This window comes from Astatotilapia calliptera, chromosome 8 (genome assembly GCF_964374335.1).
Source record: "Astatotilapia calliptera chromosome 8, fAstCal68.1, whole genome shotgun sequence".
NCBI classification, from domain to species: Eukaryota; Metazoa; Chordata; class Actinopteri; order Cichliformes; family Cichlidae; genus Astatotilapia; species Astatotilapia calliptera.
In genome coordinates, this window is record NC_137429.1 from 26,179,278 (window position 1) to 26,195,095 (window position 15,818).

General features: G+C 41.3%; 2 protein-coding genes across 5 annotated transcripts in view; one reads left to right on the plus strand and one right to left on the minus strand.

Annotated features, from left to right (window-relative positions):
• Positions 1-7,012, minus strand: part of mpripb (myosin phosphatase Rho interacting protein b) — a 46,502-nt gene extending 39,490 nt beyond the window's left edge. For all 3 annotated transcript variants that reach the window (XM_026177397.2, XM_026177396.2, XM_080305658.1), the window contains exon 1: positions 5,993-7,012. In XM_026177397.2, the coding sequence (XP_026033182.2) occupies positions 5,993-6,115 (123 nt within the window). In that variant the 5' untranslated portion in view covers positions 6,116-7,012. The remainder of the gene's footprint in view (positions 1-5,992) is intronic.
• Positions 7,013-7,399: 387 nt separating this feature from the next.
• dhrs7cb (dehydrogenase/reductase (SDR family) member 7Cb) lies at positions 7,400-12,325 on the plus strand. 2 transcript variants are annotated; one of them, XM_080305659.1, is made up of 8 exons: positions 7,494-7,634; positions 8,563-8,619; positions 8,711-8,867; positions 8,952-9,064; positions 9,833-10,043; positions 10,134-10,226; positions 10,555-10,716; positions 10,836-12,325. In XM_080305659.1, exons 3-8 carry the CDS (start codon positions 8,714-8,716, stop codon positions 11,042-11,044), a joined length of 942 nt encoding a protein of 313 aa, XP_080161785.1. In that variant the 5' UTR covers positions 7,494-7,634; positions 8,563-8,619; positions 8,711-8,713; the 3' UTR covers positions 11,045-12,325. The 2 variants fall into 2 exon arrangements, with proteins under 2 accessions (XP_080161786.1, XP_080161785.1); XM_080305660.1 differs by lacking the exon at positions 8,563-8,619 and having other exon boundaries at positions 7,400-7,634.
• The last annotated feature ends 3,493 nt before the right edge of the window (positions 12,326-15,818 follow it).

Below are 15,818 nucleotides of genomic sequence, written 5' to 3' on the forward strand. Positions count from 1 at the left end.
AGCAGCAGCCGTTCTTCTCTGTGTGAGTAGCTTCATGTTGTTCGTGTGTAATTTACGTTGAGTAGGCTAACCACGTTATTACATTAATGCATGTAAGGTGAACTAGCAAACATCATCATAGCTACATGCGGCTGTCTTCTTGTTTGATGGCAGATACTCCCTTCACCCTGGACAAAAAGGCTAAAATGACCAAAGAAAAAGTGGAAAACAATTAAACATGAGAGGTTTTTGGACAAAGTTTGTGTTTTTTCCAGTGTTTAAGCACTGCTTCCAGCCAAGAATGATACCATATATGCCCCATAGCTGCAGAAAAGGCTAACATTGTTATCTTTTTACCAAAAAACAAAACAAAACAGCTGAACATGAGTTTTTGGCCCAATTTTGTGTTCTCCATTCTTTAAGCACCGGTTTGAGCACCGTTTAAGCACCGGCACCGTTTCAAAAGTACCGGTTTGGCACCGGTATCGGATAAAACCTAAACGATACCCATCCCTACTTGTGTATATTGGGTGCAACCAACAAGTTGTGGAACAACATTAAACTTATTATCAACGACACCACTAGCTGCATTCCTCAGAATTTCATCATCAGAAGAATTTGGTTCATTCTAGTTGGCTCGGAGTCTGCCACTATGATTTCAGTACAAAAAATTTAAATGATTTAATATGCTGCAACTATTAGCTTTCTACGTGTAATACTATTTTCATGTTGACTAAAAAGGCATGGAGCGTGAACTGTAGCAGATTTAGTTCACCCAGAGAAAAGGTGTGGCTCTTACACCCCTCCGTCCTGCAACCAATCGATTGGCTGAAGAGCAGATCAAGACCATCTCTGGTTCGCCACACTCCGGGCCAAAAGTGACATCATAAATGCTGGCTCAAGCGCAGCAATGACAAGCATAAACTCTGTGTCACACGGTCTCTGTGCTTTACACGTTATTCATTAACAAGCGTCTCGCATACAAGCACTCACTCTCCCACCTCCTCAAAAGAACCCAACCTAAAAAGATTTTTCTGGAAAGTAAATGCATCCAACTGCTAGTGTGTTATTCCAATTCTCCTCCATGTCACTGCATGCCTACCATAAATCCATACGTGCCTCGTTCAACTTGCCTTGGCATGCCACTTAGTTGAGTTTTGGTGGGCTGAACCCAGTATAAAGGATATTTAGCATGGGTAGGTGTGATACAGGTCAAATCTGGGGTCAAGAGCTCAGATCTTCATACAGTTAGACACTCCTAATGTGGTTCTATTCATTCACGTGACCAGCGTTGATTTGTTTGCACATACAGACATGTACACAAGGAGATCGCAAAATTCTTGTCATGCAACAACACGGATGTGGAAAGTGTAAACATTGCATTTGTAGCAGTGCATTGAGGGTTTAAGGCACAGCTATGGTCACGAAGCATGCCTCCCATGGAGTACTTGTCACTACCCCCTTAGACTGCAGTGGTTGTCCAGATACTACATGAGGATAGGAACTTCAGTTTATCTTTGGACTGGTGACAACACAGGGAATCCAGCTCTCACCTACAGAATAAAACCCACGTGGTAGCCGTCTGCAGCTGTAAATCCAGCTTAACTTAGGCTTTAGTCTCTGTGATCACTTACTTTTAACACACAACAGAGGTGCTGACATCTTTTCCTGCTGTGCAACTATTCATTCTGTTCTCTGCTCAGAACTGCTGTCTAACAGGACCTAAAAGTACTTCCTGGACAAACCTTTAATCATTTCTATAATTGTGCCACCGCTTGGCAGCATAAACATAATTATATCACTGACTGCACAGTGTTGTGTGATGAGTTTCACTGACATGCAAAATGAGCAATCACTGACACAGATGACAGAATGTTGGCTTCACCATCACTGTTGCACAAAGGTACATGGGTTATCGTTAAAAAGCTCTCTAAATGTTTCTTCGAGCACTGCTTCCCCACAGAAGACACCATATATATATATATATATATATATATATATATATATATATATATATATATATATATATATATATATATATATATATATATATATTATATTTTAACAAAGCAAAAAGGCTTCGACTGCATATCACAGTACTGATTTTTTCTGATTAGGGTGTTGAGAAAAATAAATTAAAAAAAACATAAGAGAGATGCATTGGTGGTTGCCAACTAGTTTTAGTTCGTTTATTTTAGTCTAAAGCTAGACAAACAGACTCCAAACTCCACAAAGTCTGACGACAGGGATTAAAAAAAATGGATGAGAGGAAAACATATCATTGCCATTTGAGCGTCCTTTTTAGGTTATTGAGACAGCTAACAGCTAACAGTAGTTTACATTTACTTAAAGCTTGTAACTTTCAGGGCTCAACATATTGCATTGGTCCAATGGCCTGGAGCAAGTTAAATAAAACAAAAAGAAAAAAGTCAATTCACTTTATTTTATTATTATTTTTGCTTCATTCTTAACACAGCAACAGCATAATTTAAAGACGAGGAAAAGTAAAAATTTACAAAGCAGTAACCATTGTTAAAAAATGAAAACTTTTTCCTGGTGCTGATACCGGGCACAGGTCAACTTAAGCCTGGCCTGACAAACAGGTGGAAATCATGGTTTATCCACCAAAAGACCCAGGAACTGTCATTTTACAGTAACTGTTATTCAGGAAGTACCCCACTTTCCCAGTTCGTCGAACAGAATCAAGATTAAGCAAACACACCCTCCACATGCCATCCTTTGCAATACAGGACAATTGGACTTTGTCAGTCATCGCTCAGAAAATCTCGTGGTCTGCTCCGACGTAATTTCGAGAAATGTTTGCAGCGGCTGGTTTTGAGGAATGCCAAGTAACAGAAGCTACCAAAATGCATATCATACTCTAATGATCGGCACATCCTGTTCTCTAAAAGCTGCTGCAGCTTTAGAGAACACTAAGCATCTTGCTGAATTTGAACTGAGGCAGTGTGTCCTCCAACTGAAATGCAGATAGAGGAATCGAGTGGTAGTTCTAACTGATACTCTGAGAAGTACGTTTATTTAGCCGGGGGTGCTGTTTTCACTGTCCCAGCTTGTTGGTGACAAAAACAAACGCAGCTGGGTGCGACACCAGGGGACCCATGTGAAAGCCATCCCACTATCACAGCAGTGATCCTCCACACAAAAGACTGGAACAGAACTGACAGGCACAGAGCCGTGGATATGATCTCTAGCCCGTTGGGTGTGTAGTGCAGCCTGCAGTCAGTAACTGCGTTGGAACATTTGGTACATGTTAAACCTATAGGCTGGCTCATAAGCTCAAATAGTGGGATGTTGAGCAGCTGCCGGTGGGGAGCTCTACTCTATTTCCCAACCCCGCACTTCCTTTCTCTCCCTGTGACTCCTGCTCCCACTCCTCAAGTCCCAACACATCCCAGCTCGTCTTTCTCCGGGTCTCCCACGTGTGTGTAAACCTTCGCCTGACTGCATGCTCCATCACTGTCTTGCCTCCCACCAACTCTCCCTGAAAACACGATCAGTTTTCTCCAATGGGAAGAGACCGCCAGCTCCAGTCTGCGAGCACAAAGTCACAGATTGAATGCTGTGACAAAAGACGGGGACCTTGTCGGGGCACACAAACTCCTTTGGTGCATGCCGACTGTAACAAAAGAATTTGAGGCAAACTCCTCCCCCAACCCACCTTTTATTCCAACAGCGCTGAACCGAGTGATTGTTTATACTGGACACTATCCTTCAGACATTCGGCTCTCATCTCTTTGCATAACTTTTCAATGCGGGCTGCGTGTTTCAAAGCTGAATCTGCAATCTTCAGCTGCTTTTGAGCTCTGAATAACTTTATTTAATTTAGGACTGAAATTCACTTAGCCAAATCAGCTGGTCACGGTGTTTTAACAGCATCACGCAGCTTTAGTGGAGCCTCCTTTTCTCTGGGTTGTTGAGTTCATCCCCTCAGTCTCTGCCTGGATCAGTGTCTCAACACTGGGAACAATTTTATAACTCCTAACCCTCATCTTGGACCTGCTGAACAAGACTCAGAAGTTTAACACTGATTAAATGGTGTTACATAACACAGCTTTAGGCCAGTAATGACCTGGTGTCTGGTGCGGAGGGCTAACTGGTTGTAAGAATGTCCAGAAAGCATCCTCACAAACCTTACTAATGCAACTGAGCTTTCTGTAAACTGTTTGAATAGCTGAGACATTGTCCCAGTCGCCCATAAGCGACTGGGACAACAGAGATGAGCAAAGACTGATTTCTAGAATGCCAGAGAAGTAAGACTCTCTGGTTCCTGTGGGAGAGAGTGCGGGCCAGGTCACAGGGAGATTAAAGGAAGTGATGTAACCATTACTCAAACCATCCAGACTTGGGGGTGTAAGAGTTAACATCCAAAAAACTCTTTTTAAAAAAAAGAAAACAAGTGCATGCCCCCCACACACTCGCACAGAAGATGCTGACGTTGCTGTTACAGCTCTTAAGCCACGTTCACGGGCCCATCTGGGCCTCATCATCTGGGATCAATTACAGGATACAACAGAGACTAAACTGATCTGAGCGCGAGGGACTGAAAAAACTCGCTCATGACATGATCTCAACTGAATGCAGCCTCACTTCACAATCCCATTCAATGATACCCATGTGGGGCTGTGAAGCTGTAATGTTTAAGTATCGTACAAGCAACAAGTGAATATAGGAGTTGTTTTTTGTTGTTGTTGATTTTTTGGCATTTCTGTAGTTTTATTCCACTGTGGTGTGAACTGTATCGTTGTTTCCACAGGACGTTAATCTAGGTAGTGGGTTCACCACAGTGGACCCAAAGAGAAGAGAGAGAAAAAAATCAATGTAAAATGCTTCTGTTCACTTCTGTCCACTATGATTCTCTTCTTGTGAAAATTAAGAGCTTGTTTTAACTAAACCTAACAATCAGTCCTCAAACACATCCTGGTCCTGGAACGTGACAAATGCAGAACTTGCACTTCACTAAGGCTGAGCCATCGGTCAAATGCTTGGTTAACCTGAGATTTCGACTTCCAAAGATGATAAATCTGCGTAATCAGGACAGAACTACATTTTTGGGGCTTTTATGATTTTCAAGAGGCATGCAGCCAAGGCTTGGTGAGACTGGCTAAATTGGCAAATACACCAATTATTTTCTTAACTTACTTCCTTTTCATTTGAATTGGGCTGTACTTGAAGTTTAAGGTCATCGCAGTTGAATAAATGCTTTACTAATGTTTACCACAAAGGCGGTAAATGTTAAAAGTACAATCACTGACCAAAATAATTGTGATTATGGTTTTTGAAATAACTGAGCAACACTACTGCTCACAACCACCGTGGAAAAGAGGTGTTAGTCCCAGTGTAGGCACCGATTCTCCAAGTCTCTGGTCAAACACAATTTTTCCAATACACATTCCTTCAAATAGTCTTTTAATAAAGGTCATGGCTGTCTAACACTTTTTCCCCCTAATTTTTTCATTTCAGAGATGTACTCGAGATAGCACAAATGAAGCATTTTCATACTCATACTATTCTTGTAACAGTGACAATAAAAATCTATTCAGTGACTCCTGGCGCCCCTCGGATAGGTGACCGTTAAAAAAAATCTTTTTTTCCCCTTTAGATTTTCACCTGTCTGTATATTAAGGAAGTAAAGAAATCCTAAGAGTTCTTATGATTCAGCCAAAATAAACAACCTTGACTTTCTCTACGCAGACACTGCAATGCTGTCTCGCAAGTCTTTCGGAGACTGGTTGCATCACAAGCCAAGAAAACAGTTTCTTTATTGACGTGATCGTTAATCAGCTCGACTCATCAAGAGGGCTGTGCCAACCTTTTGTCGTTTAAATATAACACATAACAGCTTTATAGCAACAAGCCTGTCACCGCCAACCTCAATTCTTCAAAGCTTGATTAGCGACCAGTAAAATCTCTTTTAAAAAAATTTTTTTAGTTATTTTAACACTTTGACAGAAAAAGCTTTTAAATCATTAAGCCTTCTGATCTTTTTTCTTACCTGGGTCAAATCCTGGTCTGTCAGTAGGTGCAGCTCCCGGGGTTTGAAGCAGTTCTGACATTTACTTTTGTTGAAGAAGTTTGCTTGGAATTTCCTACAGGGGTTTTCTTTAGCGGTAGACATTATATTTCACCTCTTAATAATTATAATATTTTAAAAAATGAATAATTTCCGTGGGGAAACGCAGAAGGTGGAATCTCGCTGTTTTCTTGTGCGTCTCTTCTTATCCTAACTTGAAAAAAGCCCCAGCACACCGATGCATTGTCAAGCTAAAAAAAAAGAAAGACCAAACCAAGAGTTTAACAGTTCTGGGACGACGTTCAAAGCTTCTTTTATCGCTTTAGCTGTATCCAATTGCTGCCTCCCAATAAATAATTAGCTGCCATCAAGCCAGCCTTCTCATCCTTCAGTGATGAATGCCTTTCAGTCCATGGCCTGCAACCACAAAGCGTAGCGGCAAGAAGGTGGCTAATATCCTGTTAGCTTTCCAATGGGTATCCAGATCAATAACGTGATGGTGTGAGCCGCAAAAGCAACATTTGTACACAGTTATGGCCTTCGAGCTCCGGGAAAACAGTGTCATTTAAGTAACAACGCACTCCCATATGAAAGACTCAATCCAAAAGGCGGCTCACAGTCAGACAGGAGGCTACTATCCCGTTCGCAGCACTCAGTCCATGCGAAGTTCATCCAGTGCTCCTTGCTAAGCTAGCCCAGTTAGCTCGCACACAGATAGGCTAGCTAATGAAATCCTTCCCTTGCTGGCGTATTCAACTTTTTAAAGAAAAAGACTCGATCAAAAAAATCAAAAAGCTTCATGTGCTTTCCTCCCAGGTGGGAACACAGTATGCAGGGCGAGCACCTCTTGGGCAGTCACAGATGCCAAAACGAGTACTTAGGGCTTGGTTCCATAACTAGCCTGGTTAGCAGCACTGGGTTTATTTTCTTCTTTCCCAACGGAGCAAGGGGGGAGAAGACAGAAGAGAGAGCGCAAATACACACAAGCGCCTGGAATTCTACGTGCTCTCGCGATAACTGCTCACTGCCGCCACCCACCGAAAGAAGACAGTAAATGAAACGTTTTAGTTATGCTTGGGGGCGCAGGCATAGTCAAAATAGAATTAATACCACTATTAATACCACTTTAAAACAAATGAGAAAACCCCGTTTTCTTTTCTTGATTTGTGTAAATTGTGTACAAATTTTGCCAGCTCAACACAACAACAACACACAGTTCAAAATATGTATTGATAGATGTTTTTGTTTTCCCCTATTTGAAAAAATTGACAACAGAATAATATATAATTTGGGAAAATGTGTTTCCTCGAAACAGCAGTACAATGCAAACTCTCTGAAGACCAAGTGCAAGTCACACTCACTTATCGTCCATCCCCTCAGGCTGGCAACAAGGAAACATGCCTTAGATGCTGCGCGCCACATATGTGTGTATTAATGGCTGACTCAAGCAGAGGCTATTATAAGCAGTAGGTTCCAGTGGACAGCAGCAAGTCAGACACACAGAGAACAGAGCTGTGTGAATGGACAAGGGACACTGAGGGAGGAGAAAGGCCTCGGTTACCTAACTAAACCCTGAAAACATCAACGGCCAGTCTTGCTGAAGGATTAGCTCCTGGTCAGCGCTGTAAGTGAACCAATAATAACACAGATTATAGGTTTGTGCATGCCTGTTGTGTGGTTGCTATAGATATGCACTTCACAAGCTGACTTAACCTCCAGTTGTGTGTCAGTCCAAACATGGGGCTAAGTTGGGAATTGGATCTCTGGATCATCGGTTTTAATATGGCTTAGGGGTTTCCTTAATGTGTTTTCCTCAAGTAAAGCAGGAAAAGTAAGGTTATTTAATTTATTTATAAATTATATTACATTATAAATGTGAGGCTCCCTGGCTGCCCCCCTTAGGGTATCCTATGACACTATCCTGGAGGTGACATAGTGCAAGAAAATTCTGTGGCGGCATCACGGCCAGAATATATTTAGCTGTTCTCCATAAACTCACTTTACATGGCAAGTGTGTAGCAAGGCCTCCAAATGCAATCCGTTACCCCAGGACAGTTAACACAGTTATAACAGAAGAACACATTCAAAGCAAATGTGCCTACTATATTGGTCTCAAAGTGTCTTTCAATATAGGGAAGGTACAAATGACATTTGTCATTATAGGGTATATACTGATCTGCTTTTCAGCTACAGTTTAGAAGAGACTGCTAACACCACCCTCACATGTGTGCAAAATTATAAGTTGGATCAACAGCTGATTATCTCAGCTTAGTACTAAGACTGGAAGCAGGGTGAAACAGCAAGCTTAGCCCGTCTAAAGGTAGAAATTTAACCTACAAATACGAATGTACAACATTTCTATTTAACATATTAGTTTGTATGTAAAATAACAACAGCAAAATAAATAAATAAAATGAAATAAAATAAAGAGAAAAGAAAATATATGTGGTTTTTCACTTAGTTACTCCAGATATGCTGTTAGGCTTTAACTATTTTTTCAGTGTTTATGGATAATGGTTATCACATTTACGTAACATGTGAAAAATTTCCAGTTGGAGATCAGGAGGGGGTACATACTTCTGGGAAGGTTTCATCAGAAAGGACATCTGGTATATTTTGAAACCATATATTATACGATATTATATTATAGTTTTTATGAGTACTCTCCCCACACTGACTGGTCTTTTTTCTCTGCTACAGAACATGGGCCTCCCCTCGGTGATAGTGCTGCCCCTGCTGATCGTTGTGGCAGCAGGCGTGTACTACATCTACAATGAGATTTTGCACTTCATGTCCAAGTCCTTAGTACGAAACAAAGTGGTGGTGATCACTGATGCTGTGTCTGGGGTGGGGACCGGTAAGGGATCCAACTTGTGTTTTTATTTTTTAATTTTACTTTGATCTGAACTCAACATTTAATGAACATAATCTTCTTTTCCAGAGTGTGCCCGTCTCTTCCACAAGGGTGGGGCCAGACTGATCCTTTGTGGGACTGGCTGGGATAAGCTGGAGTCTCTGTATGACTCTTTGACAACTGATGCTGACCCCAGAGAGGTGAGGAATTTATCAGTTAACTTTTAATATGGCTGTTTCAGTAAAATTAATGTCTGTTATTATGTGCAGGAAGCTTTTGCAATAAGGTGATAACCCTTAGCACACAGCAAAGCCTTCTCCTACTATACCAAAACAAATTACCAAAATAACTGACAGGAATTGACATGTGACACCAACTTGGCTTTTCAAGTTTTACAGTTTTCTTAATTAGCAGAATATCAGGTTTTGTCCTTGTCTTTACCGTAATCCTGCTCACTCACCACCTCACAGGTCACCACTTCCTCTGGAGAACACAATAGCAGGATATCATGTCAGACAGCAAGTAGTGCACCACATGCCTTCTATGTACAAGCCCAAGCACATGGATGTTTATGGGATGAAATCTAGTATATGTATGACACAAAGCTGAAACCTTTCTGCTTAGAGTTATGGTTGCTATCCTTGGAATATCCTTTCTTTTATTAAGGACTGTGTTCTTGATCTTTGAAGACAGAATGGTGACAGAATTACTCAAAAAGCTCAGTTAACCCTCATAACCTCTTTCTAATGCTTTTTAATTTGATATGAAGCCAAGAATAGAATACTAAATTTTGTTAAGTGAAAATGGAGCTAAAAGACAATCTTAACGCTAATATGAAGCTCGTGATTAGCTTAGCTTAGTAGCCTGTAAACCTCCAAGCAGGAGGAAAACAGCTTCAGTCTATCTAAACATAGCTGTCCATCAGTTACACACGTGTTCAAATTAAACTAACCCTTGTTTATCGACAGACATTTGCCCCAAAGTTGGTAATTCTGGACTTCAGTGATATGGACAGTATGGAGGACGTGATTGCTGAGGTGGTTGAATGTTATGGTTGTGTGGACGTGCTGATCTGCAATAGCAGTATGAAGCTGAAGGCGCCGGTTCAGAGTATCTCCTTGGAACAGGACAGAAATATCATGGATGTTAACTACTTCGGCCCAAGCACTCTAGCCAAAGGTGGGGTTGGCATTCTTAGAAATCCAGTAGCATTTCTTTGAGTTTGTTATTATTAAGATCTTATGAATGATATTTTTAAAAATGCGGCAGGTATTCTTCCAATGATGATTTCAAGACGATCAGGCCACATTGTGCTGGTCAACAGCATCCAGGGCAGACTGGCTGTTCCATTCAGAAGTTCATGTGAGTTCCCGGCAAAGGTCACTACAACTCTTTAGAAGTACACTTAGCACTGAATAAAAACAAGAGCAGTGAGCAAGATCTTTGCAAGTAATACATTTTTACTTTTTATATGTGATTCCATTTTAAATCATCTTTACCTAATTATTTAAACATATATGGAATTGCTAGTTAATGGTTAGGTATGCCTAGGTACAACCTATGGCGTCAAAGGACAAAACAGGCAACAATTGAACAAAGTATGCTGTATGGTATGTGTGGATTTCTTCCGTGCTTGCCACACTTCTTTTGTGAGTGTATCATTATGCGTGTTTGTGTTCATACCTGTCAGATGCCGCGTCTAAGCATGCGGCGCAGGCCTTCTTTGACTGTCTGCGAGCTGAAGTGGAAGAGTATGGAATAATTGTCAGCACCATCAGTCATACCTTCATCAATGCTTCTGAACCGCCGCCTGTAGAGGAACCTGTTCCCAAACCAAACCCCGTAGCTGAATGTGAGTAAAACAGTAGCAATGAAGCATTAAGGTGACTGAATGGTTCATGGAATGAATGCATGAAATGTTCCTGTTATTGTGGTGCATAGGCAAAACTAAACAAATCTGTCCTCTCGCAGTTATTGCCAGACAGCTCACCCACGGTGTGCGCCCGTCGGTCCTGGCCAATGAAATAATGCAAACCGTGAACAGGAAGAGGAAGGAGGTTCTGCTGGTCCACCCCATCCCCAGGGTGGCTCTCCATCTGCGCTCCCTCTTCCCCCCCTTCCTCTTCGCTGTGCTGGCTGCTGGAGTGAAAGACTCAGTGTTGGCTGAGCAGATGCAGTAGAAGAAAGGCTAGTGTGTGCGAGAAAGAGATGAGCAGTAAAGCTCACTTATTTTTTTTGGGGGGGGGATATGCCAATTAAGTAAATGTATTAAGGACTATATCCTGAGGATTCCAGATGGGTTTGTAATAATAATGCTGAACAGATTGTTAATAATGACCAGTAAAGCACCTTAAGATGCAACGATAGAGGCCTTAAAGGTGCTTTTTGGAATTACCCTCTGCAGAAATGAATGACTATCATCAGGGGGCAGTGTTTTACCTGTGGCTGTATAGAGATACGTGCTGCTGTTTAACCTTTTAAAGTATGAACCTTGAAACAATTACCAGAAAATTCTCGTTTTTGGGGGGGAATGGAGTTTTTATTGGAGCTCCTGACATATAAGTTTTAATTTGTATCATATTTGCTACATACAACATTTTTTTGTCATAATTTATTGCTTAAAAACATATTGTGCAATTTATTGTTTAAGTTTTTCAGAGGAGTGGTGTCATCACACTGATGATGAAGAAGTTTAAAAAACTCACAAAACCTCTTGTACTAAATATGATACCTTAGGAGCTAAAGGGTTAACTTGTAATATTTCTTTTTTGCTGCCACTTTAATTCTTTGTCCTATAAATAATGGCTACATTAACTTACTGCACCATCTAGTGGTACAACTGATCTTACACAAAAGTACTACAAGCCCCTTCAGTTTCAAATGATAATGCTCAACACAACTCATCAATCCATTTTTGTTTTTAACTTTCTGAAAAATAGGAATTTCTAAATGAATGAATTCATAATAGTTGCTTTTAGACACAGGATGTTTTTGCCCATTTGTGGCAGAGGAAACAAGGTGTGAACCCATTAATCTCATAAAGCTTGAAAGGCTAACATGATAGCATTTAATTAGAAAGCCAACAAGCTGATTTTTGATAAGATATAGTCTCTCTCGCATCTCCACCAGCAAGCATCCAGCTCTTTGTCTTCACTGCTCAACAGCTTGTGATGAAAATGAAATTATATCAAATCAAATCACTGACCTGGGATGACCTCAAATGTTCCTCATTTATTGTAATTATACGGGTTGTGCTTTTTCACCGTATCTTATGTTGCCTGCCTGTTTATTCCTCTTAATTTAGACATTAAATTTCATGTATAGATTAGATTAGAGTGAAACTGTACTGATGCCTGCAGGGAAATGGATCTGATTAAGTGCAAGTCAAGCAGGAAGCGCTTTTGATGATTACAAAACCAAGAGAAAATGGAATAATTGCAATAAATATTAGTCTTAGCTCACCATGTTTCCTGTCTTGTATCTTGCACATTGGCTATCTCATCCTATTAGCAGATAAGCCCTTCTCCAGAAATGAGTCTTCCCATAAGAAAATATAATGCATGATGGTGGTGTTCATGAGCTACACACACAAAATTCATGAAATGATAGAAGAGTAAAGCGATTTTCATCATATAACCTATTTCATTTTATTAGGGCCCGAGCACTGACAGTGCGAAGGCCCTATTGTATCTGCTCCGTTTCTTATTAGGGCCCGAGCACCGAGAGTGCGAAGGCCCTATTGTATCTGCTCCGTTTCTTATTATTATTATTAGGGCCCGAGCACCGAGAGTGCGAAGGCCCTATTGTATCTGCTCCGTTTCTTATTATTATTATTATTATTATTATTATTATTATTCAGGCGAAACAAGGGCCTTTTTGAGGGCCTAAACATGCTCAAAAACTCATGAAATTTTGCACACATGCCAGGTCTGGTGAAAAATTTTGTATTTTAATGGTTTTACATATGAGCACTGGGAAATGGCTCTACAGCGCCACCTATGCCTTGTTAAATGCAGCCCTACGACCACATCGTTTGAGCTACATGTATGAAATTTGGCACACATGTGTATCATGCCAAGACGAACAAAAAAGTCAGTGGGCCCATTGACGCAAACCCAACAGGAAGTCCGCCATTTGGAAGAGAAGGTGACATTTTGGCTCTAATTTTGCCATTTCCATGCCTCGAACTTTTGCGAACTCCTCCTTGGGGTTTGATTTCATAACCTTCATATTTGGTCAGTGTCAACTACACCCTTGTGCCATGTTAAATTGCGGAGCTTTTGAGTTTTCACAATACGGTGAGGCCGTGGCGCCATGGCGAATTTCGATGACTCGCCATGAAAATCTTATTGCCTCTCATTTTGTCATACATTTTCTGACCTTGACCAAAGTGAACACATATGATAAGGCTCCACCCCTGAACATATTTCAACTGCCATATTTGACACCAGGGACAGCGCCACCTAGTGGGAACAGGAAATGTCATGTTTTACACTTTGGGGTACAGTATTGTGATGGGTGACATCTGCAGCCTCAAATTTCTCCAGGAAAGCCTTAAGGAGTTGGTCTTGGGTTACAGTGAAAACTGTGACTTTTCACGAAAGGGTGTGACCCCAGCAGCATGGCGAACTTTGATGTCACGCCATGAAGAAACAAATTAGTATAACTCAATGAAATCCAGTCTGATCAGTACCAGACTTTACAGGCATGATGTCAGACCCGCCCTGAACAAATTGATATGCCCATTGTCGGAAATACGGACAGCGCCACCTAGTGGGAACAGGAAATGTCATGGCTTTAACTTTGTTGTACTGATTTTCACAGGTTGATCGTGGCCACCTCAAAAGCGGTGAATATCACCATCAGTCCCTCGTGATGCTTCAGTGCAAAAATTGTGACTTTAAACTGAACGGCGCACCCTGGTGGCAACGCAGTTCATCATGAAAGATGAAGTGGCTTTTGAGGGGCTTGGAAAGTTTATAGAGGCTTGAAATTTGGCACACACCTCCAAATGGATGAAAGCATTGTTGTTATGTAACCATTTTCCTTGAATAGCGCAAAATGGCTCCACAGCGCCCCCTACAATATTTCAAAACATCAGCCCCTGCTCTGTGTTTCATCTATGGGTCTGACACTTGGTAAGCTTGTGTAAGATATCAAGATGTACAAAAAAGTCTCTTGGAGCAATATCCCAAATCCAACAGGAAGTCAGCCATTTTAAAATTAATGTGTAATTTTGATGACATTTTCCCCTCTTTTCAGGCTTCATACTTTGACGAACTCCTCCAAGGGATTTCATCATATTGAAGCATTCTTCAGTGTGTAGAATCTAAAGACCTTTGTGATGTTAAATTGCGAAGCTTTTTCCGTTCAGGGAAACGGGGTGGTCATGGCGGCACGTAGAGTTTCAATCACTCGCAAAAAGCAGTAATCTGCTGTCACTAAAAAACACAATGTCCAATCTCTCCCAAAGGTCGCAGGTGTGATGAGACTCGAGCTTGGAAATGTTTGTTATGCTATTTGTCAATAATGGTTAGAGCGCCACCTAGTGGCATGACTATAATCCTGGTTGAATAAGATGAAATGTTAGCTGGTGATTAAAAGCATGAAATCCATCAATGTGACATCACATCGGACATGCCGGTTTGAGGTGTTGGCAGTGGCTCGACGTGCCGGGGGTGCGAGGGCCCTCATAACGCTGCTTGCAGCTTTAATTATTATTATTATTATTATTATTATTATTATTCAGGCGAAACAAGGGCCTTTTTGAGGGCCTAAACATGCTCAAAAACTCATGAAATTTTGCACACATGCCAGGTCTGGTGAAAAATTTTGTATTTTAATGGTTTTACATATGAGCACTGGGAAATGGCTCTACAGCGCCACCTATGCCTTGTTAAATGCAGCCCTACGACCACATCGTTTGAGCTACATGTATGAAATTTGGCACACATATGTATCATGCCAAGACGAACAAAAAAGTCTGTGGGCCCATTGACGCAAACCCAACAGGAAGTCCGCCATTTGGAAGAGAAGGTGACATTTTGGCTCTAATTTTGCCATTTCCATGCCTCGAACTTTTGCGAACTCCTCCTTGGGGTTTCATTTCATAACCTTCATATTTGGTCAGTGTCAACTACACCCTTGTGCCATGTTAAATTGCGGAGCTTTTGAGTTTTCACAATACTATGAGGCCGTGGCGCCATGGCGAATTTCGATGACTCGCCATGAAAATCTTATTGTCTCTCATTTTGTCATACATTTTCTGACCTTGACCAAAGTGAACACATATGATAAGGCTCGACCCCTGAACATATTTCAACTGCCATATTTGACACCAGGTACAGCGCCACCTAGTGGGAACAGGAAATGTCATGTTTTACACTTTGGGGTACAGTATTGTGATGGGTGACATCTGCAGCCTCAAATTTCTCCAGGAAAGCCTTAAGGAGTTGGTCTTGGGTTACAGTGAAAACTGTGACTTTTCACGAAAGGGTGTGACCCCAGCAGCATGGCGAACTTTGATGTCACGCCATGAAGAAACAAATTAGTATAACTCAATGAAATCCAGTCTGATCAGTACCAGACTTTACAGGCATGATGTCAGACCCGCCCTGAACAGATTGATGTGCCCATTGTCGGAAATACGGACAGCGCCACCTAGTGGCAACAGGAAATGTCATGGCTTTAATTTTGTTGTACTGATTTTCACAGGTTCATCGTGGCCACCTCAAAAGCGGTGAATATCAACATCAGTCCCTCGTGATGCTTCAGTGCAAACATTGTGACTTTAAACTGAACGGCGCACCCTGGTGGTAACGCGGTTCACCATGAAAGATGAAGTGGCTTTTGAGGGGCTTGGAAAGTTTATAGAGGCTTGAAATTTGGCACACACCTCCAAATGGATGAACGCTTTGTTGGCATGTGATCATTTTCCTTGAATAGCGCGAAATG